Here is a 23,777-nt window from a genome sequence, read left to right as displayed (position 1 = left end):
GAATCTGAATCTGAATCTGAGGTTGGTGCCAGGGACCGGTAGGGTGGGGTCTGGCACCAGATGTTTATTTGGGACGTCCTTGGACTCCCATTCCCTTTTCCAAGCTGATTGGATGGTGAAATCAGCTGGTGGTGGGTTCTTCCAATTGGTCGTCTAGATGGAAGTCAAGCAGTGGGTGGGTTGAAGATGTCCATGTGAATTGGCAGGTGAGGGGAGTTTTTGGTCTTTTGGAGCATCCTTTAGAAATCATAGAAACATAGACAATAGGTGCAGGAGTAGAGGCCATTCGGCCCTTCGAGCCTGCACCATTCGCCATTCAATATGATCATGGCTGATCATCCAACTCAGTATCCCGTACCTGCCTTCTCTCCATACCCCCTGATCCCCTTAGCCACAAGGGCCACATCTAACTCCCTCTTAAATATAGCCAATGAACTGTGGCCTCAACTACCCTCTGTGGCAGAGAGTTCCAGAGATTCACCACTCTCTGTGTGAAAAAAGTTCTTCTCATCTCGGTTTTAAAGGATTTCCCCCTTATCCTTAAGCTGTGACCCCTTGTCCTGGACTTCCCCAACATCGGGAACAATCTTCCTGCACCTAGACTGTCCAACCCCTTAAGAATTTTGTAAGTTTCTATAAGATCCCCTCTCAATCTCCTAAATTCTAGAGAGTATAAACCAAGTCTATCCAGTCTTTCTTCATAAGACAGTCCTGACATCCCAGGGAATCAGTCTGGGTGAACCGTCTCTGCACTCCCTCTATGGCAATAATGTCCTTCCTCAGATTTGGAGACCAAAACTGTACGCAATACTCCAGGTGTGGTCTCACCAAGACCCTGTACAACTGCAGTAGAACCTCTCTGCTCCTATACTCAAATCCTTTTGCAATGAAAGCTAACATACCATTCGTCTCGACCCGAAACGTCACCCATTCCTTCTCTCCAGCCTGTCCCGCTGAGTTACTCCAGCATTTTGTGTCTATCTTCTTTCCATGTACCTGTCTAAAATGTCTCTAAACCTTGTGATACTGCCTGTACTTTCTATACACTGTGTACTTGGTCGGGGATTGTGGTTAGGTGTAGCAATAGTCAACTGTTTGCGATAAAATAATGGCACTGAACCTCTGAAGGTGCGATTGGATAAAAGAAGCATTAAAGATGGACAGACTGGTCCCACGTCCATGTTTTATTGAGGATATGATATCAAATCTTCAAACACACAACAGTTTATAAATACAACCACGCTGTAGATGAAAGTACAGAATGACACAGGCCAGGAGCGGAATACAAGACGAGGCAATGCTGGGGTGGAACGGTGGGGCAATGGTGGAGTTGCTGCCTCACAGCGCCAGAGACCCTGGTAGTGGGTGGGACAGAGACTCTACAGTGGGTGGGATAGAGACCCTACAGTGGGTGGGATAGTGACTCTACAGTGGGTGGGATAGTGACTCTACAGTAGCGAGTACAGTACAGTTCTTAAGGGGTTGGACAGGCTAGATGCAGGAAGATTGTTCCCGATGTTGGGGAAGTCCAGGACAAGGGGGTCACAGCTTAAGGATAAGGGGGAAATCCTTTAAAACCGAGATGAGAAGAACTTTTTTCACACAGAGAGTGGGTGAATCTCTGGAACTCTCTGCCACAGAGGGTAGTTGAGGCCACACAGTTCAGTGGCTATATTTAAGAGGGAGTTGGATGTGGCCCTTGTGGCTAAAGGGATCAGGGGGTATGGAGAGAAGGCAGGTACGGGATACTGAGTTGGATGATCAGCCATGATCATATTGAATGGCGGTGCAGGCTCGAAGGGCCGAATGGCCTACTCCTGCACCTAATTTCTATGTTTCTATGTTACAGTGGGTGGAATAGTGTGAGAGACCCCACAGTGGGTGGGATAGTGACTCTACAGTGGGTGGGACAGAGACTCTACAGTGGGTGGGACAGAGACCCTACAGTGGGTGGGACAGAGACCTTACAGTGGGGGGGACAGAGACCCTACAGTGGGTGGGACAGAGACTCTACAGTGGGTGGGACAGAGACCTTACAGTGGGGGGGACAGAGACTCTACAGTGGGTGGGACAGAGACCTTACAGTGGGGGGGACAGAGACCCTACAGTGGGGGGGACAGAGACCCTGGTAGTGGGGGGGACAGAGACTCTACAGTGGGGGGGACAGAGACCTTACAGTGGGGGGGACAGAGACCCTACAGTGGGGGGGACAGAGACCCTGGTAGTGGGGGGGACAGAGACCCTACAGTGGGGGGGACAGAGACCCTACAGTGGGGGGGACAGAGACTTACAGTGGGGGGGACAGAGACCCTACAGTGGGGGGGACAGAGACCCTGGTAGTGGGGGGGACAGAGACCTTACAGTGTGGGGGGACAGAGACCCTACAGTGGGGGGGACAGAGACCCTACAGTGGGGGGGACAGAGACTCTACAGTGGGGGGGACAGAGACCTACAGTGGGTGGGGGGACTGGTAGTGGGGGGGACAGAGACCCTGGTAGTGGGGGGGACAGAGACCTTACAGTGGGGGGGACAGAGACTCTAGAGTGGGGGGACAGAGACCTTACAGTGGGGGGACAGACCTCTACAGTGGGGGGGACAGAGACCCTACAGTGGGGGGGACAGAGACCTTACAGTGGGGGGGACAGAGACCCTACAGTGGGGGGGACAGAGACCTTACAGTGGGTGGGGGGACAGAGACCTTACAGTGGGGGGACAGACCTACAGTGGGGGGGACAGAGACTCTACAGTGGGGGGGACAGAGACCCTACAGTGGGGGGGGGACAGAGACCATACAGTGGGTGGGACAGAGACCCTGGTAGGGGGGGGGACAGAGACCTTACAGTGGGGGGGACAGAGACCCTGGTACGGTGGGGGGGACAGAGACCCTACAGTGGGGGGGGACAGAGACTCTAGAGTGGGTGGGGACAGAGACTCTAGAGTGGGGGGGGACAGAGACCCTACAGTGGGGGGGACAGAGACCCTACAGTGGGACAGGGGGGGACAGAGACCTTACAGTGGGGGGGACAGAGACCCTACAGTGGGGGGGACAGAGACCTTGGTAGTGGGTGGGACAGAGACTCTACAGTGGGGGGGGACAGAGACCTTGGTAGTGGGTGGGACAGAGACTCTACAGTGGGGGGGACAGAGACCCTACAGTGGGGGGGGACAGAGACCTTACATTGGGGGGGACAGAGACCCTACAGTGGGTGGGACAGAGACCTTGGTAGTGGGTGGGACAGAGACCCTACAGTGGGGGGGACAGAGACCTTGGTAGTGGGTGGGACAGAGACCCTACAGTGGGGGGGACAGAGACCCTGGTAGTGGGTGGGACAGAGACCCTACAGTGGGGGGGACAGAGACCCTGGTAGTGGGGGGGGACAGAGACCCTGGTAGTGGGGGGGACAGAGACCCTGGTAGTGGGGGGGACAGAGACCCTGGTAGTGGGGGGGGACAGAGACCCTACAGTGGGGGGGGACAGAGACCCTGGTAGTGGGGGGGACAGAGACCCTGGTAGTGGGGGGACAGCGCCAGAGACCCTACAGTGGGGGGGACAGTGTCAGAGACCCTACAGTGGGGTCCCTCTCCGTCTCCTCTACCCAGCCCCTCTCTGCCCCCTCCCACGGCCCTCCCCCTCTCTCCCCCTCCTCAGCCCCTCCCCCCTATTCCTCCCAAGCCCCTCCCCCTCTCTCCCCCTCCTCAGCCCCTCGCCCCCATCCTGAAGACGTCTCCCCCCTCCTGTGGCCCCCCCTCCCCCTCCAGCAGCCATCTCGCTCGGCTTTCAACAGACCCAGGCCACCCCCCCCCCCCCCCCCCCCCCCCCCCCCTCTCTCACCCTTTCCCCCCCCCCTGGTGTGTGGGGCTAGGAGGCAGGGATGCTGGAGGTGTGTGGAGGAACTGTCATGGGGGGCAGGAACAGGGACTTCAGCTTCCCCGACATGGCGGCAATCTCAGGGTCCTGCCCCTCGTACGCTTTCACCAGGCGAGAAAACCGCAGCACACCTTGGCAGGGACAGAGAGAGAGAGAATATTGTCAGTAACACACGCACACGAACAAACGTGCGCACACACACAAACCTCAGCACACCTTGGCAGGGACAGGGAGAGAGAGAATATTGTCAGTAACACACACGCACACGAACACACGCGCGCACACACACACACCGCAGCACACCTTGGCAGGGACAGAGAGAGAGAGAATATTGTCAGTAACACACACACACGAACACACACGCGCACACACACACACCTCAGCACACCTTGGCAGTAACACAGAGAACATCATCAGTAACACACACGCGCGCACACACACACACACCTCAGCACACCTTGGCAGGGACAGAGAGAGAGAACATCGTCAGTAACACACACACACACACACGCGCACACACACACACCTCAGCACACCTTGGCAGGGACACAGAGAGAGAGAATATTGTCAGTAACACACACACACACGCACACACACCCCCCGCAAACCTCAGCACACCTTGGCAGGGACAGAGAGAGAGAACATCGTCAGTAACACACGCACACACACACCTTAGCACACTTTGGCAGGGACAGGGAGAGAGAATATTGTCAGTAACACACACACACACACGAACACACGCGCGCACACACACACAAGCCTCAGCACACCTTGGCAAGGACAGAGAGAGAACATTGTCAGTAACACACACACACACACATGCGCGCACACACACACCTCAGCACACCTTTTTTTTCTTTTTTTAATCAAAAAATTTATTCAATTATTTAAAAATAATATTGACACTACAATAAAACAAGCCAGAACCCACCACCATAAATACAATACAAACATATATCCATAATAAACTATTATACAATTATGATACAATCCTTATTGAGGATACATTCAACACCTCAGCACACCTTGGCAGGGGGAGAGAGGGAGAGAGGGGAGAGAGAGGGAGTGGGAGGGGGAGATAGAGAGATACAGGGAGATGGATAGGGAGAGAGGAGAGGGAGAGGGAGAGAGGGAGAGGGAGAGGGAGAGGGAGAGGGGAGAGGGGAGGGGAGATGGAGAGGGGAGAGGGAGAGTGAGAGGGAGGGGGAGAGGGAGATGGAGAGGGGGAGGGAGAGGGGAGAGGGAGAGGGGAGTGTGAGAGGGAGAGGGGAATGGGGGGGAGAGGGAGAGGGAGAGGGGGAGAGGGGGAGGGGAGAGGAGGGGGAGGGAGAGGGAGAGTGAGATGGAGAGCGGGAGAGGGTAAGGGGGGAGAGGGGGGGAGAGGGAGAGGGAGAGGGAAGAGGGAGAGGGAGCGGGGGGGAGTGGGAGAGAAGGAGAAGGAGAGGGAGAGGGAGAGGGAGAGGGAGAGGGAGAGAGAGGGAGAGGGAGAAGGAGGGAGAGAAGGAGAGGGAGAGGGAGAGGGAGAGGGAGAGGGAGAGGGAGAGGGGAGGGAGATGGAGAGGGGAGAGGGAGAGGGGGGAGAGGGAGAGGGAGAGGGAGAGAAGGAGAGAGAGGGGGTGAGAGAGGGGTAGAGGGGGGGAGAGAGAGCGAGAGAGAGAGAGGGAGAGGGAGAGGGGGAGGGAGATGGAGAGAGGGAGGGGGAGAGGGAGAGGGAGAGGGAGAGGGAGAGGGAGAGGAGATGGAGAGGGGGAGAGGGGGGGGGTAGAGGGGGAGTGAGAGGGGGAGGGTAAGGGGGAGAGGGGGAGAGAGGGAGAGGGAGGGGAAGAGGCAGAGGGAGAGGGAGAGGGAGGAGAGAGAGAGAGAGGGAGAGGGAGAGGGAGAGGGGAGAGGGGGAAGAGAGAGCGAGAGAGAGAGGGAGAGGCAGAGGCAGAGGGAGAGGGAGAGGGAGAGGGAGTGGGAGTGAGAGAGGGAGTGGGAGAGAGATCTCAACCGGAAACATCACCCATTCCTTCTCTCCAGAATGCTGTCTCCCACTGGGTTACTGCAGCATGTCAAGAGTTAAGAGAGATTCATTGTCATGTATTGTCCAGACAGGACAATGAGATTCTTGCATTTTGTGGGTATCTTGTGTACAGACATCACCCGTGGTCACTGGTGCCGTGAGGCAGCAACTCTACTGCCCCAGGAGGGGTGGATGGGCGGGCGATGTGGCATAGGGCCCCATATGATGAAAGAGTGGGATTACGTACGATAAAATAATAGGTCGACAGGGCTTGTATTCACTGGAATTTAGGAGAGGGGATCTTATAGAAACATGTCAAATTCTTAAAGGATTAGAGAGAGTAGATTAGAGAGAGTCGGTAGGCGGCGCGACTCTCGTCAGCAGCGGCCTCTGCAGCCCGTCCGCGTTTTTATTATTTTTGTCTATGTTTCTATGTAGTTTTTGTTATTTTTTGTTGGGGTGGGAGGGAGGGGGTAACTTTTAAATCTCCCCCTGCACGGAAGACCCGACCTTTTCTTTGTCGGGTCTCCGTTGTCGTTGGGGCTGCAACGAGGAGTGGCCTCCAACAGGAAGACCGGGGGCTCTGGTGCCGATGACTCACCTCACCGTCGCGGAGCTGGCCGAGTCCGGAGCGGGTGGAGCGGTGGTGGAGCGCTGCTGCTGCTGCTGCGGCCCGACCTCCGGAGATTCGGAGGCTGCAACTGCGGGTCTGGCGGACGGCGGCACCGGGAGCCCGCGGGTCCCTGGAGGGAGACCGCTTTTCAGGGCTCCTGCAACGGCGACTTCTCCCGCCCGAGTTGCGGGGTCGAAGAGCTCCTGGAGCGGGGCCTTACATCACCGCCCCGCGCGGCTTGGAATGGCCGCGGGACTCTGCGAGCGCACGCCGGGGGCTCTAACATCAAGACTCGGTGTGCGACCTCGCACCACCGGCGTGGCTTTAATGGCCGCGGGACAATCGCCATCGCCAGCCGGGGGCTTTGACTTTGACTCTGACATCGGGGGGGGGGGGGGGGGGGGAGAGTGCAGTGGAGAGATAAGTTTTTTTGGCCTTCCATCACAGCGATGTGATGGATGTTTATGTAAATTATGTTGTGTCTTGGGTCTATGTGTTTGTAATGTATGGCTGCAGAAACGGCATTTCGTTTGGACCTCAAGGGGTCCAAATGACAATTAAATTGAATCTTGAATCTTGAGACTAGATGCAGGTAAAATGTTGGGGGAGTCCAGAACCAGGGATCACACACAGTTTAAGAATAAGGGGTAGACCATTTGAGACTGAGATGAGGAAATACGTTTTCACTCAGAGAGTTGTGAATCTGTGGAATTCTCTGCTACAGGAGACAGTGGAGGCCAATTCACTGGATGTTTTCAAGAGTTAGATCTAGCACAGATCTAGAAGAGGACATGACTTCAGAATTAAGGGAATTAAGGGACAGAAGTTTAGGGGTAATATGAGGGGGAACTTCTTTACTCAGAGAGTGGTAGCGGTGTGGAATGAGCTCCCAGTGGAAGTGGTGGAGGCAGGTTCATTGGTATCATTTAAAAATAAATTGGATAGGCATATGGATGAGAGTGGAATGGAGGGTTATGGTATGAGTGCAGGCAGGTGGGACTAAGGGGAAAATAATTTTGTTCGGCACGGACTTGTAGGGCCGAGATGGCCTGTTTCCGTGCTGTAATTGTTATATGGTTATATGGTTATAGCTCGTCGGGTTAACAGAATCAAGGGATATGGGGAGAAAGCAGGAGCGTGGTACTGATTGTGGATGGCGGTACTGGCTGGAAGGGCCGAATGGCCTGCTCCTGCACCTGTGTGTATCTATGTCCCGGAAGCTGGGCACACCCACCTTCCCCGTCGTTGGTGAACCCGTATGACTTGATGACCTCTTGCTGGATCTGTGTTGCCACGGGCAAGACAAACTGCAACATCTTGCCCATGTCGTTGCAGGCATTGTCTTGGGCCTCCTCCATCCTCAGCGCGTTCTCCGGGACCCCGAACGCCTTGATCACTTCCGCCAGAACCACTGCGTGGGGGAGAAGAGAGGCATGAGATGAAGGACACGTGAGGAGCGCTTTTAGTTTTGTTTCGTTTCGTTTCGTTTCGAGATACAGATACTGTCGAGAGCACGTTGACCTACGGCATCACTTCCTGGTTCGGGAGCTGCAAGGCGTACGAACGGCACCAACTAGACAGGATAGTGAAGACCGCCAGCAGGATTATTGGTGCTCCACTCCCCTTCCTGCTGGACATATACAGGAAGAGATGTATCAGCAGAGCCATCTCCATCATCAAAGACCCCTACCACCCATCGCATGACATTTTCTCCATCCTGCCATCTGGGAAGAGGTACAGGAGCATTAGCTGCAAAACCAGCAGGATGCTCCTCAGCTTCTTCCCACAGGCTATAAGACTGCTAAATGGACTTTGCCCCCTGCCAAGTATCGCGCACAAACCCCCACACTGCAGCAGAGCCACTGTTGTGCCGCTGCCGGTCGGAACGGCTGTTGAATGTTTAGTAGAGTGTTAAATTTGTTCATGATACATGTATTTTTTTTATTTCTATTTATTTTTCATGCACACTGAATGGACACTGGTTGAGCAACGTTTTTTTGTTTCCTCTGGGTATGCGAATACTCAGGAAATGACAATAAAGATATACAATACAATACAATACAATACAGCGCAGAAAAAGTCCCATCGAGTCCGCTCCGACCAGCGACCCCCACGTACTAACACTATCTACACACACTAGGGACAATCCTACACACACTAGGGCTGTCCCAAAGCACAGAGTTGCTGCCTCACAGCGCTGGAGACCCGGGTTCGATCCCGACTACGGGTGCTGTCTGTACGGAGTTTGTACGTTCTCCCCGTGACCTGCGTGGGTCTCGACCCGAAACGTCACCCATTGCTTCACTCCAGAGATGTTGCGTGTCCCACTGAGTTACTCCAGCATTTTGTGTCTAACTTCGATTTAAACCAGCACCTGCAGTTCCTTCCTACACATATATACACACACACACACACGCAAACACATTCACAAACTGATAGAAACATAGAAACATAGAAATTAGGTGCAGGAGTAGGCCATTCGGCCCTTCGAGCCTGCACCGCCATTCAATATGATCATGGCTGATCATCCTACTCAGTATCCCGTACCTGCCTTCTCTCCATACCCCCTGATCCCCTTAGCCACAAGGGCCACATCTAACTCCCTCTTAAATATAGCCAATGAACTGTGGCCTCAACTACCCTCTGTGGCAGAGAGTTCCAGAGATTCACCACTCTCTGTGTGAAAAAAGTTCTTCTCATCGTGTATACACTCACATATATATATACTCATATAATGTACATATTTCTATACACACATATATAACCATATAACAATTACAGCACGGAAACAGGCCATCTCGGCCCTACAAGTCCGTGCCGAACAAACTTTTTTTCCCCTTAGTCCCACCTGCCTGCACTCATACCATAACCCTCCATTCCCTTCTCATCCATATGCCTATCCAATTTATTTTTAAATGATACCAATGAACCTGCCTCCACCACTTCCACTGGAAGCTCATTCCACACCGCTACCACTCTCTGAGTAAAGAAGTTCCCCCTCATGTTACCCCTAAACTTCTGTCCCTTAATTCTGAAGTCATGTCCTCTTGTTTGAATCTTCCCTATTCTCAAAGGGGAAAAGCTTGTCCACATCAAACTCTGTCTATCCCTCTCATCATTTTAAAGACCTCTATCAAGTCCCCCCTTAACCTTCTGCGCTCCAGAGAAAAAAGACCTAACTTATTCAACCTATCTCTGTAACTTTAAATATATACGCACAAACATACAAATGCACACATATATATATATACACACCTTTTCACATATACACACACACACATCTATATACACACATACAGTACCCTCCATAATGTTTGGGACAAAGACCCATCATTTATTTATTTGCCTCTATACTCCACAATTTGAGATTTGTAATAGAAAAAAATCATATGTGGTTTTTGTGCATATGTGCATGTTGTCAGATTTTAATAAAGGGCATTTTTATACATTTTGGTTTCACCATGTAGAAATGACAGCTGTGTTTATACATAGTCCCCGCATTTTAGGGCACCATAATGTTTGGGACACATGGCTTCACAGGCGTTTGTAGTTGCTCAGGTGTGTTTGATTGCCTCCTTAATGCAGGTATAAGAGAGCTCTCAGCACCTAGTCTTTCCTCCAGTCTTTCCATCACCTTTGGAAACTGTTATTGCTGTTTATCAACATGAGGAACAAAGTAGTTCCAATGAAAGTCAAAGAAACCATTATGGGACTGAGAAACAAGAATAAAACTGCTAGAAATGTCAGCTAAACCTTAGGCTTACCAAAATCCATGGTTTGGAACATCATTAAGAAGAAAGGGAGCACCAATGAGCTTACTAATCACAAAGGGACTGGCAGGCCAAGGAAGACCTCCACAACTTGGGATGTAATGTTAAAATTGTACAAGGCACTGGTGAGGCCAATTCTGGAGTATGGTGTACAATTTTGGTCGCCTAATTATAGGAAGGATGTCAACAAAATAGAGAGAGTACAGAGGAGATTTACTAGAATGTTGCCTGGGTTTCAGCAACTAAGTTACAGAGAAAGGTTGAACAAGTTAGGGCTTTATTCTTTGGAGCGCAGAAGGTTAAGGGGGGACTTGATAGAGGGTTTTAAAATGATGAGAGGGATAGACAGAGTTGACGTGGAAAAGCTTTTCCCACTGAGAGTAGGGAAGATTCAAACAAGGGGACATGACATGAGAATTAAGGGACTGAAGTTTAGGGGTAACATGAGGGGGAACTTCTTTACTCAGAGAGTGGTAGCTGTGTGGAATGAGCTTCCAGTGAAGGTGGTGGAGGCAGGTTCGTTTTTATCATTTAAAAATAAATTGGATAGTTATATGGATGGGAAGGGAATGGAGGGTTATGGTCTGAGCGCAGGTATATGGGACTAGGGGAGATTATGTGTTCGGCACGGACTAGAAGGGTTGAGATGGCCTGTTTCCGTGCTGTAATTGTTATATGGTTATTATATGGTTAACTGATGACAGAAGAATTCTCTCTATAATAAAGAAAAATCCCCAAACACCTGTCCGACAGATCAGAAACGTTCTTCAGGAGTCAGGTGTGGATTTGTCAATGACCACTGTCCGCAGAAGACTTCATGAACAGATATAGTTCTTACAGTAGATGAACAGAAGGTAGTTGAGGCCAGTTCGTTGGCTATATTTAAGAGGGAGTTAGATGTGGCCCTTGTGGCTAAAGGGATCAGGGGGCATGGAGAGAAGGCAGGTACAGGATACTGAGTTGGATGATCAGCCATGATCATATTGAATGGCGGTGCAGGCTCGAAGGGCCGAATGGCCTACTCCTGCACCTATTTTCTATGTTTCAATATACAGAGGCTACACTGCAAGATGCAAACCACTGGTTAGCTGCAAAAATAGGATTGCCAGGTTACAGTTTGACAAGAAGTACTTAAAAGAGCAACCACAGTTCTGGAAAAAGGTCTTGTGGACAAATGAGATGAAGATTAACTAATATCAGAGTAATGGCAAGAGCAAAGTATGGAGGAGAGAAGGAACTGCCCAAGATCCAAAGCATACCACCTCATCTGTGAAACACGGTGGTGGGGGTGTTATGGCCTGGGCATGTATGGCTGCTGAAGGTACTGGCTCACTTATCTTTATTGATGATACAACTGATGATGGTAGTAGCATAATGAATTCTTAAGTGTATAGACACATCCTATCTGCTCATGTTCAAACAAATGCCTCAAAACGCATTGGCCGGCAGTTCATTCTGCAGCAAGATAATGATCCCAAACATACTGCTAAAGCAACAAAGGAGTTTTTCAAAGCTAAAAAATGGTAATTTCTTGAGTGGCCAAGTCAATCACCCGACCTGAACCCTATTGAGCATGTCTTTTATATACTGAAGAGAAAACTGAAGGGAACTAGCCCCCCAAAACAAGCATAAGCTAAAGATGGCTGCAATACAGGCCTGGCAGAGCATCACCAGAGAAGACACCCAGCAACGGGTGATGTCCATGAATCGCAGACTTCAAACAGTCATTGCATGCAAATGATATGCAACAAAATACTAAACATGACATTGCTGTGTCCCAAACATTATGGTGCCCTGAAATGTGGGGACTATGTATAAACACTGTTGTAATTTCTACTTGGAGACCAAAATGTATAAAAATGACCGGCCCATCCATCCCCGCCCTGTCCCACCTTTCGCCTGCTCCACCGTCAGCCCCGGCGGCGCCTGTTGTTGCTGCAGCTGCTGCTGTTGCTGTGGAGCCGCCGCCATTGGCCCCGTCCTCGACCCCAGACAAGATCTTATAGCGAGGGACAGCGCCCCCACATGGCGGGAGGACCAGCTGGGAGGACCAGGGACAGCGCCCCCACATGGCTGGAGGACCAGGGACAGCGCCCCCACATGGGCGGGAGGACCAGCTGGGAGGACCAGGGACAGCGCCACCACATGGCTGGAGGACAAGTTAGAGAGGACCAGCTGGGAGGACCACAGACAGCGCCCGCACATGACTGGAGGACCAGCTGGGAGGACCAGGGACCAGGGACAGCGCCCCCACATGGCTGGAGGACCAGCTGGGAGGACTAGGGACAGCGCCCCCACATGGCTGGAGGACCAGCTGGGAGGACTAGGGACAGCGCCCCCACATGGCTGGAGGACCAGTCTGAAGAAGGGTTTCGCCCGAAACGTTGCCTATTTCCTTCGCTCCATAGATGCTGCTGCACCGCTGAGTTTCTCCAGCTTTTTTGTGTAACCCTGGCTGGAGGACCAGGTGGGAGGACCAGTGACCGCGCCCCAACATGGCTGGAGGACCAGACACAGCGCCCCACATGGCTGGAGGACCAGCTGGGAGGACCAGTGACAACGCCCCCCACACGGCTGGAGGACCAGGGACCGCGCCCCCACACGGCTGGAGGACCAGCTGGGAGGACCAGTGACAACGCCCCCACACGGCTGGAGGACCAGGGACCGCGCCCCCCACATGGCTGGAGGACCAGCTGGGAGGACCAGGGACAACACCCCCACATGGCTGGAGGACCAGCTGGGAGGACCAGGGACAGCGCCCCCACATGGCTGGAGGACCAGCTGGGAGGACCAGGGACAGCGCTCCCACGCGGCATGAGGACCAGGGACAGCGCCCCCACACGGCTGGAGGACCAGCTGGGAGGACCAGTGACAACGCCCCCACACAGCTGGAGGACCAGGGACCGCGCCCCCACATGGCTGGAGGACCAGCTGGGAAAAAAAAAAAAAAAAGGCGCGGCCCTGTCCAGTCACCGTTCGGTAGCTCCGCGAAAATTGTGTGTGTTTTTAACTTTTATGTTCCTTTTTAACTTATTTCTAAGTTCTAACTCCCTAGTACTAACAAAGTATGACAGGGAAACCCTCTTAAATCTAAACTCCAGGGCAAACGGAGACTTTTTAAACTCTTTACTTACTGATCCAGCATGGCCAGCAGAGATCAACAGAAGCTGCTGCAACAACAAAGGGAGCTCGGCTGCAAGGAAAACCCGGAGAAAGCATCGAGGGAAGCGGGGGGGGGGATTCGGAATAGGCTGAAAGCCCAAGCCTTTCGTCCCCCTCTGCCCAGCATTCTTCTGGCGAATGTCCAGTCCCTGGAAAACAAGCTGGATGACCTCAGGGCGAGGATCAGATTCCAGCGGGACATAAGGAACTGCAACATCCTCTGCCTGACTGAAACATGGCTGACCTCACTGATTCCGGATCAGGTAATCTGCCCAACCGAGTCCTTCACTGTCCACGGTGCTGACAGAACAGAAGCATCTGGGAAATCCAAGGGTGGAGGAGTCTGCTTCATGACCAATAACAACTGGTGCAACCCTGGAAATATCAAGATGCTTTCCCGTTCCTGCTCGCCGGACCTGGAGCACCTGACAATCTCATGCTGCCCATTCTACCTTCCCCGGGAGTTCGGCTCAGTGATCGTCACAGCCGTTTACATTCCACCGCAGGCGGACACCGACGTGGCACTATCGGCCCTACACGATGTGCTATGTCGACATCAAAACAAGTACCCGGATGCGGCTATGGTGGTGGCTGGAGATTTTAATCAATCAAATCTCAAGAAGGTCATGCCGAACTTCTACCAACACATCACGTGTGCCACCAGGGGGGAGAGACTTTGGACCACTGCTACACACCGTTCAGGAAAGGCTACAAGGCCGTTTCACTCCCTCCCCTAGGAAAATCTGACCACGCTGCCATTTTCCTGTTGCCGGAGTATAAACAGAGGATAGTTCGGGAAGCAGTAGAGACGAGGGACGTAAAGCGGTGGTCCGACCAGTCAGAGGCCATGCTGCAAGATGCACTGAGTGATGTCGACTGGAATATGTTCGAAGCAAGTTCCAGTGACGTCAGTGAGTTTTGCGGAAGCAGTCACGGACTTCATCGCAACAGTAACCGACAACATCGTCCCCACGGTAAGGATAAGCACCTTTCCGAACCAAAAACCATGGGTAGACAGGTCTGTTCGTATGGCCCTGAATGCTCGCATCGCTGCCTACAACTCGGGCCTGGCATCAGGAAACATGGACGTCTACAAGGCAGAGTCCTACCGACTGCGAAGGGCGGTGAAGGACGCAAAGAGAAGGTACAGGGACAAGATGGAGTTACAGATGGAGCAGCAGGACACCAGAAGCCTGTGGCAGGGGTTACGGATTGTAACCAACTACCGAAGCACCCCTCCCTCATCCGCATGTGCCGGCACCTCCCTAGCTGACGACCTGAACTCCTTTTGCGCTCGTTTCGAGAGGGGCAACACCACTCCAGTTCTGCCGACTATCGACAATACCGCCAGTGGGCTGGCTACCGAAGCTGAAGGGAGGAATGTGCACACATTCTCGCTGTCCGAGCACGACGTGAGGAGGGCCCTGACATGGGTGAACACGAGAAATGCTGCAGGCCCCGATGGCATCTCGGGACGAGTACTCAAGGCCTGTGCTACGCAGCTAGCTCCAGTGCTCACTACATTATTCAACCTCTCCCTGGACAAGTCCGTGGTCCCTGTCTGCTTCAAAAAATCCATCATTGAACCGGTACCAAAAAATGCCCCCCCAGCCTGCTTGAATGACTACCGTCCGGTGGCCCTTACCTCGGCAGTCATGAAATGCTTTGAGAGGCTGGTGAAGAAACACATCTCCGCCTTCCTCCCTCGGAACATGGACCCGTTGCAGTTCGCATACCGTCCGAACAGGTCCACGGACGATGCGGTCTCCCAGGTCTTGCACACCGCTCTCTCCCATCTGGACAGCCAGAAGGGGGGCTACGTGAGGATGCTGTTCATAGACTTCAGTTCAGCCTTCAACACGATAGTCCCCACCAGACTGGCCGGGAAGCTACGGGAATTGGGGCTCAACACCTCCCTGTGTGCCTGGGTCCTGGACTTTCTCACCGCCAGGCCCCAGGTAGTCAAGATGGGAGGGAATACATCGGAGTCCCTCACCCTGAGCACAGGATCGCCCCAGGGTTGCGTCCTCAGCCCCCTATTGTACTCCCTGTACACACATGACTGTGTGGCTAGGTTCAGCTCCAATTCAATAATTAAGTTTGCTGATGACACTGTGGTGGTGGGCCTGATCTCAGACAACGATGAGAAGGCCTACGGGAGGGGGTGGCTGATCTAGCACTCTGGTGCCAGAATAACAGCCTCCTCTTGAACACCAAAAAACGAACGAGCTGATCATGGACTTTAGGAGGGCACATCATCCGAGGACGTACACTCCATTGAGGATAAATGGGGATCCTGTGGATAGGGTGAACTGTTTTAAATATCTGGGAGCCACATCTCTGAGGATATGACATGGGCATCACACACCTCAGCACTGGTGAGTAAGGCAAGGCAGCGCCTTTACCACCTCAGGCAAGTGAGGAAATTCAGAGTGTCTCCAAGGATCCTCCAGTGTTTCTACGCAGCGGCGGTGGAAAGCATCTTGTCCGGGAACATTACCATCTGGTTTGGGAATTGCTCTGCCAAGGACAAGAAGGCTCTGCAGAGAGTAGTGCGTTCGGCCGAACGCACTATGGGAACTTCACTCACCCCCCTGCAGGAACTATACAACAGGAGGTGCAACTCCAGAGCAAACAAAATCATGGGAGACCCCTTCCACCCCTGCAACGGACTGTTCCAGCTGCTACGGTCGGGCAAACGCCTCCGTTGCCATGCGGTGAGAACGGAGAGGTTGAGAAGGAGTTTCTTCCCAGAGGCAATTCGGACTGTAAACGCCTATCTCACCAGGGACTAACTCTACAGAACGTTTTTCCTTCTATTATTTATTATGTAAAAGAATATGTGTGTTATGATTGTGTTTATAATTTGTTTGGTTGTTTTGTTGTTTGTCTTTTGCACAAAAGTCCGCGAGCATTGCCACTTTCATTTCACTGCACATCTCGTATGTGTATGTGACAAATAAACTTGACTTGACTTGACTTGAGGACCAGGGACAGCGCCCCCACATGGCTGGAGGACCAGCTGGGAGGACCAGGGACAGCGCCCCCACATGGCTGGAGGACAAGTTAGAGAGGACCAGCTGGGAGGACCACAGACAGCGCCCCCACATGACTGGAGGACCAGCTGGGAGGTTCAGGGACCGCGCCCCCACATGGCTAGAGGACCAGATACAGCGCCCCCACATGCATGGAGGACCAGGGACAGTGCCCCCACATAGCTGGAGGACCAGTTGGGAGGACCAGGGACAGCGCCCCCACATGGCTGGAGGACCACGTGGGAGGACCAGTGACTGCGCCCCCACACGGCTGGAGGACCAGTACAGCGCCCCACACGGCTGGAGGACCAGCTGTGAGGACCAGGGACAGCGCCCCACATGGCTGGAGGACCAGCTAGGAGGACCAGTGACAACGCCCCCACATGGCTGGAGGACCATCTGGGAGGACCAGGGACAACGCCCCCACACGGCTGGAGGATCAGGGACCGCGCCCCCTCACGGCTGGAGGACCAGCTGGGAGGACCAGTGACAACGTCCCCACATGGCTGGAGGACCAGGGACCGCGCCCCCACACGGCTGGAGGACCAGCTGGGAGGACCAGGGACAGCGCCCCCACGCGGCATGAGGACCAGGGACAGCGCGCCCACACGGCTGGATGACCATCTGGGAGGACCACGGACAGCGCCCCCACATGACTGGAGGACCAGCTGGGAAGGCCAGGGACAACGCCCCCACATGGCTGGAGGACAAGTTAGAGAGGACCATCTGGGAGGACCAGGGACAGCGCCCCCACATGCCTGGAGGACCAGCTGGGAGGACCAGGGACAGCGCCTCCACATGGCCGGTGGACCAGCTGGGAGGACCATCGACATCATAGAAACATAGAAACATATAAATTAGGTGCAGGAGTAGGCCATTCGGCCCTTCGAGCCTGCACCGCCATTCAATATGATAATGGCTGATCATCCAACTCAGTATCCCGTACCTGCCTTCTCTCCATACCCCCTGATCCCCTTTAGCCGCAAGGGCCACATCTAACTCCCTCTTAAATATAGCCAATGAACTGTGGCCTCAACTACCCTCTGTGGCAGAGAGTTCCAGAGATTCACCACTCTCTGTGTGAAAAAAAGTTCTTCTCATCTCGGTTTTAAAGGATTTCCCCCTTATCCTTAAGCTGTGACCCCTTGTCCTGGACTTCCCTAACATCGGGAACAATCTTCCTGCATCTAGCCTGTCCAACGCCTTAAGAATTTTGTAAGTTTCTATAAGATCCCCTCTCAATCTCCTAAATTCTAGAGAGTATAAACCAAGTCTATCCAGTCTTTCTTCGTAAGACAGTCCTGACATCCCAGGAATCAGTCTGGTGAACCGTCTCTGCACTCCCTCTATGGCAATAATGTCCTTCCTCAGATTTGGAGACCAAAACTGTACGCAATACTCCAGGTGTGGTCTCACCAAGACCCTGTACAACTGCAGTAGAACCTCCCTGCTCCTATTCTCAAATCCTTTTGCAATGAAAGCTAACATACCATTCGCTTTCTTTACTGCCTGCTGCACCTGCATGCCTACCTTCAATGATTGGTGTACCATGACACCCAGGTCTCGCTGCATCTCCCCCTTTCCCAATCGGCCACCATTTAGATAATAGTCTGCTTTCCCGTTTTTGCCACCAAAATGGATAACCTCACATTTATCCACATTATACTGCATCTGCCAAACATTTGCCCACTCACCCAGCCTATCCAAGTCACCTTGCAGTCTCCTAGCATCCTCCTCACAGCTAACACTGCCCCCCAGCTTAGTGTCATCCGCAAACTTGGAGATAATACCTTCAATTCCCTCATCCAGATCATTAATATATATTGTAAATAGCTGGGGTCCCAGCACTGAGCCTTGCGGTACCCCACTAGTCACTGCCTGCCATTGTGAAAAGGACCCGTTTACTCCTACTCTTTGCTTCCTGTTTGCCAGCCAGTTCTCTACCAACATTAATACTGAACCCCCAATGCCTTGTGCTTTAAGTTTGTATACTAATCACTTATGTGGGACCTTGTCGAAAGCCTTCTGGAAGTCCAGATACACCACATCCACTGGTTCTCCCCTATCCACGCTACTAGTTACATCCTCGAAAAATTCTATAAGATTCGTCAGACATGATTTACCTTTCGTAAATCCATGCTGACTTTGTCCAATGATTTCACCACTTTCCAAATGTGCTGCTATCCCATCTTTAATAACTGACTCTAGCAGTTTCCCCACTACCGATGTTAGACTAACTGGTCTGTAATTCCCCATTTTCTCTCTCCCTCCCTTCTTAAAAAGTGGGGTTACGTTTGCTACCCGCCAATCTTCAGGAACTACTCCAGAATCTAAAGAGTTTTGCAAGATTATTACTAATGCATCCACTATTTCTGGAGCTACTTCCTTAAGTACTCTGGGATGCAGCCTATCTGGCCCTGGGGATTTATCGGTCTTTAATCCATTCAATTTACCCAACACCACTTCCCGGCTAAACTGGATTTCACTCAATTCCTCCAACTCCTTTGACCCGCGGTCCCCTGCTATTTCCGGCAAATTATTTATGTCTTCCTTAGTGAAGACGGAACCAAAGTAGTTATTCAATTGGTCCGCCATATCCTTGTTCCCCATGATCAACTCACCTGTTTCTGACTGCAAGGGACCTACATTTGTTTTAACTAATCTCTTTCTTTTCACATATCTATAAAAACTTTTGCAGTCAGTTTTTTATGTTCCCTGCCAGTTTTCTTTCATAATCTATTTTCCCGTTACTAATTAAGCCCTTTGTCCTCCTCTGCTGGTCTTTGAATTTCTCCCAGTCCTCCGGTATGCTGCTTTTTCTGGCTAATTTGTACACATCATCCTTCGCTTTGATACTATCCCTGATTTCCCTTGTTATCCATGGATGTACCACCTTCCCTGATTTATTCTTTTGCCAAACTGGTATGAACAATTTTTGTAATTCATCCATGCAGCCTTTAAATGTCTTCCATTGCATATCCACCGTCAACCCTTTTAGAATTAATTGCCAGTCAATCTTGGCCAATTCACGTCTCATACCCTCAAAGTTACCTTTCTTTAAGTTCAGAACCATTGTTTCTGAATTAACAATGTCACTCTCCATCCTAATGAAGAACTCAACCATATTATGGTCACTCTTGCCCAAGGGGGCACGTACAACAAGATTGCTAACTAACCCTTCCTCATTACTCAATACCCAGTCTAAAATAGCCTGCTCTCTCATTGGTTCCTCTACATGTTGATTTAGATAACTATCCCGCATACATTCCAAGAAATCCTCTTCCTCAGCACCCCTGCCAATTTGATTCACCCAATCTATATGTAGATTGAAGTCACCCATTATAACTCTTTTACCTTTGTCGCACGCATTTCTAATTTCCTGTTTGATACCATCTCCAACTTCACTACTACCGTTAGGTGGCCTGTACACAACACCCACCAGCGTTTTCTGCCCCTTAGTGCTTCGCAGCTCTACCCATACCGATTCCACATCCTCCAAACTAATGTCCTTCCTTTCCATTGCATTAATCCCCTCTCTAATCAGTAACGCTACCCCACCTCCTATTCCTTTCTGTCTATCCCTCCTGAATATTGAATATCCCTGGATGTTCAGCTCCCAGCCTTGGTCACCCTGGAGCCATGTCTCCGTGATCCCAACTATATCATAGTCATTAATAGCTATCTGCACATTCAACTCATCCACCTTATTACGAATGCTCCTTGCATTGAGACACAAAGCCTTCAGGCTTGTTTTTACAACACTCTTACCCCTTATACAATTATGTTGAAAAGTGGCCCTTTTTGATTTTTGCCCTGGTTTTGTCTGCCTGCCATCTTTACTTTTCACCTTGCTACCTATTTCTTCTATCCTCATTTTACACCCCTCGGTCTCTACGCTCACACATTTAAGAAACCCTTTCCCTTTAACTCCATCCTCCACTATCTCATTCAACACCCCACCCCCCTTATTCAGTTTAAAGCCACCCGTGTAGCAGTGGCAAACCTGCCTGCCAGAATGCTGGTCCCACACCTGTTAAGATGCAATCCGTCCCTTTTGTACAGTTCCCCCTTACCCCAAAACAGATCCCAGTGATCTAAGAATCTAAATCCCTGCCCCGTGCACCAGTACCTCAGCCACACGTTCAGGTCCCGTATCTCCCTGTTCCTGCTCTCGCTAGGACGGGGAACTGGAAGCAAACCGGAGATAACAATCGTGGAGGTCCTGCTTTTCAACATTTTTCCGAGCTCTCTAAAGTCACGCTGCAGAATATTCATCCCCTTTTTTCCGACATCGTTTGTGCCGACATGCACTACCACTTCCGGATGTTCACCTTCGCCCTTGAGGATTTTCTGCACTCTGTCCGTGACATCCTGGATCCTGGCACCGGGAAGGCAGCACACCATCCTCGCATCCCGTCTGTTGCCGCAGAAACCCCTGTCCGTACCTCTCACGATGGAGTCTCCCACTACAATGGCCTTGCATGCCTTAGGCCTTTTTGGTTTTGGCTCAACAGCCCTATTCGCATCACAGGCCAGTCCGCCGCTCACGTCTTCTGTCCCAACAGCTTCTAAGCGGATGAACCTGTTTACAAGAGGTACATCACCCGGGGACGTTGGCATTCCATGCTTCCCTCCCTTTCTCACTGTCTCCCACCTTCTCTCTTCCAGTAGAGTATTAAAAGTTTGAGAAACTCAGCGGGTGCAGCAGCATTTATGGAGCGAAGGAAATAGGCAACGTTTCGGGCCGAAACCCTTCTTCAGACTGATGAGGGGTGGTGGTTTCGGCCCGAAACATTGCCCGCATTCTATTTCCTTTGCTCCATAGATGCTGCTGCACCCGCTGAGTTTCTCCAGCTTTTTGTGTACCTTCGATTTTCCAGCATCTGCAGTTCCTTCTTAAAAATATCATATTAAAAGTCGATGGCTGATCATCCACAATCAGTTCCCCATATCCATTGATTCAGTTAGGCCCAAGAGCTAAATCTAACTCTCTCTTGAAAGCATCCAGTGAATTGGCCTCCACTGCCTTCTGTGGCAGAGAATTCCACAGATTCACAACTCTCTGGGTGAAGATCTTTTTTCCTCATCTCAGTCCTAAATGGCCGTCCCCTTATTCTTAAACTGTGTGACCCCTGGTTCTGGTCTCCCCCAACATCAGGAGCATTTTCCAGCCTCTAGCCTGTCAAATCCCTTAATAGTTTTATATGTTTCTATAAGATGCCCTCTCATCCTAAATTCCAGTGAATACAAGCCCAGTCGACCTATTCTATCAACATATGACAGTCCCACCATCCCGGGAATTAACCTGGTGAACCTTCGCTACACTCCCTCAATAGCAAGAATGTCCTTCCTCAAATTAGGAGACGAAAACTACACACAATACTCCAGGTGTGGTCCCACCAGGGCCCTGTGCAACTGCAGTAGGACCTCCTTGCTCCTACACTCAAATCCTACAATCTCAACATCCTCTCCGCATCCATTCTATCCAGGCCTTACACTATTCTGTGTCTGCTGATCCGGAATGTTCTCTAAACTCAAATCCTCTCGCTACAGGGCTGCCAATTCTCACGCTTTGAGCGTGACACTCACGCATTTCAGCCAATTCTCACGCTGAAGACAGAATTCTCACGCTGACGGGCTGCAGTCCCTGCACAGCAAAGATCCTATAGTGGAGCTATAGGATCTTTGCTGCACAGTTTGTCTCTTTGCGCCACATATAACCATATAACCATATAACAATTACAGCACGGAAACAGGCCATCTCGACCCTTCTAGTCCGTGCCGAACACATAATCTCCCCTAGTCCCATATACCTGCGCTCAGACCATAACCCTCCATTCCCTTCCCATCCATATAACTATCCAATTTATTTTTAAATGATAAAAACGAACCTGCCTCCACCACCTTCACTGGAAGCTCATTCCACACAGCTACCACTCTCTGAGTAAAGAAGTTCCCCCTCATGTTACCCCTAAACTTCAGTCCCTTAATTCTCATGTCATGTCCCCTTGTTTGAATCTTCCCTACTCTCAGTGGGAAAAGCTTTTCCACGTCAACTCTGTCTATCCCTCTCATCATTTTAAAAACCTCTATCAAGTCCCCCCTTAACCTTCTGCGCTCCAAAGAATAAAGCCCTAACTTATTCAACCTATCTCTGTAACTTAGTTGCTGAAACCCAGGCAACATTCTAGTAAATCTCTGTACTCTCTCTATTTTGTTGACATGATAGCGATCTGCACGGATTGGGGAAGCGCGTCGGTCCCGGGCAGCGGGTGTCAGCGCTTTTGTGCGCCGTCGGCGAGCGCTGCGCTTCTGGCTGCCACGGCAACCTCCCTCCCTCCCTCCCTCCCTCCCTCCTGCCCTTCAACTCACACGGCAGAGCCAGCACCGCCAATCCACGCTACACCGTGCCCGCCACACTCCCCATTGGGCGGCCCGGGAAAGAGGGGGCGGGGAGAAAGAGAGAGAGAGAGAGAAAGGAAAAAAGGGAGGGATGGAGACAAAGAGAGACAGGGGGAGGGAATGTAGTGAGGGATTGAAGGAAAGGAAGGGGAAAGGGGCGTAAGAGGAAGCGTGAGGAAAAAGAGGGAGGGGGAGGAAAGAGAGGGGTTTGAGGAAAGACGGAGGGATGGGGTGAGGAAAGACGGAGGGAGGATGGGGACGAAAGAGGAAGGGAAGGGGAGGATGGAGGGGGGGAAGGAAAGGTGTGTGTGTGTGTCTGTTTCCCTGTGTGGGTGTCTCCTTGTGTGTGTGTGTGTGCCTCCCTGTGTGTATCTCCCTGTGTGTGTGTGTGTGCCTCCCTGTGTCTATCTCCCTGTGTGTGTGTGCATGTCTCTGTGTGTCTCCCTGTGTGCGTGTGTCTGTGTCTCCCTGTGTGTGTGTGTGTGTGTATCCCTGTGTGTGTGTGTGTGTGTGTGTGTGTGTGTGTCTGTGTGTGTCTGTGTGTGTGTGTGTGTGTGTGTGTGTGTGTGTGTGTGTGTGTGTGTGTGTGTGTGTGTGTGTGTGTGTGTGTGTGTGTGTGTGTGTGTGTGTGTGTGTGTGTGTGTGTGTGTGTGTGTGTGTGTGTGTGTGTGTGTGTGTGTGGGTGGGTGTGTGTGTGTGTGTGTGTGTGTGTGTGTGTGTGTGTGTGTGTGTGTGTGTGTGTGTGTGTGTGTGTGTGTGTGTGTGTGTGTGTGTGTGGCTGTGTCTGTGTGTGTGTGTGTGTGTGTGTGTGTGTGTGTGTGTGTGTGTGTGTGTGTGTGTGTGTGTGTGTGTGTGTGTGTGTGTGTGTCTGTGTCTCCCTGTGTGTGTATCCCTGTGTGTGCGAGTCTCCCTGTGTGTGTGTCTG

At 51.7% G+C, this 23,777-nt stretch overlaps 1 protein-coding gene across 1 annotated transcript; it reads right to left on the bottom strand.

The window, feature by feature from the left end:
• Nucleotides 1–3,829: 3,829 nt before the first annotated feature.
• On the bottom strand, nucleotides 3,830–12,276 carry grcc10 (gene rich cluster, C10 gene). Its single transcript, XM_055631206.1, has 3 exons — nucleotides 12,146–12,276; nucleotides 7,718–7,894; nucleotides 3,830–3,999 (listed from the first exon to the last, which is right to left on the bottom strand). Exons 1-3 carry the CDS (start codon nucleotides 12,222–12,224, stop codon nucleotides 3,860–3,862), a joined length of 396 nt encoding a protein of 131 aa, XP_055487181.1. The 5' UTR covers nucleotides 12,225–12,276; the 3' UTR covers nucleotides 3,830–3,859.
• Nucleotides 12,277–23,777: the final 11,501 nt, after the last annotated feature.

This window comes from Leucoraja erinacea, unplaced genomic scaffold, assembly GCF_028641065.1.
Source record: "Leucoraja erinacea ecotype New England unplaced genomic scaffold, Leri_hhj_1 Leri_689S, whole genome shotgun sequence".
Lineage (NCBI taxonomy): Eukaryota > Metazoa > Chordata > Chondrichthyes > Rajiformes > Rajidae > Leucoraja > Leucoraja erinaceus.
The sequence above is the reverse complement of the archived record's forward strand: the minus strand, read 5'-3'. Positions and strand labels throughout refer to the sequence as shown.

Coding starts and splice junctions, on each gene's coding strand:
- grcc10 (XM_055631206.1), bottom strand. CDS start 12,224: ATGGCGGCGGCTCCACAGCAACAGCAGCAGCTGCAGCAACAACAGGCG. Junction 7,895..12,145: donor GACGGTGGAGCAGGCGAAAG/GTGGGACAGGGC, acceptor TCCCCCACGCAG/TGGTTCTGGCGGAAGTGATC. Junction 4,000..7,717: donor GTTCACCAACGACGGGGAAG/GTGGGTGTGCCC, acceptor GTCCCTGCCAAG/GTGTGCTGCGGTTTTCTCGC.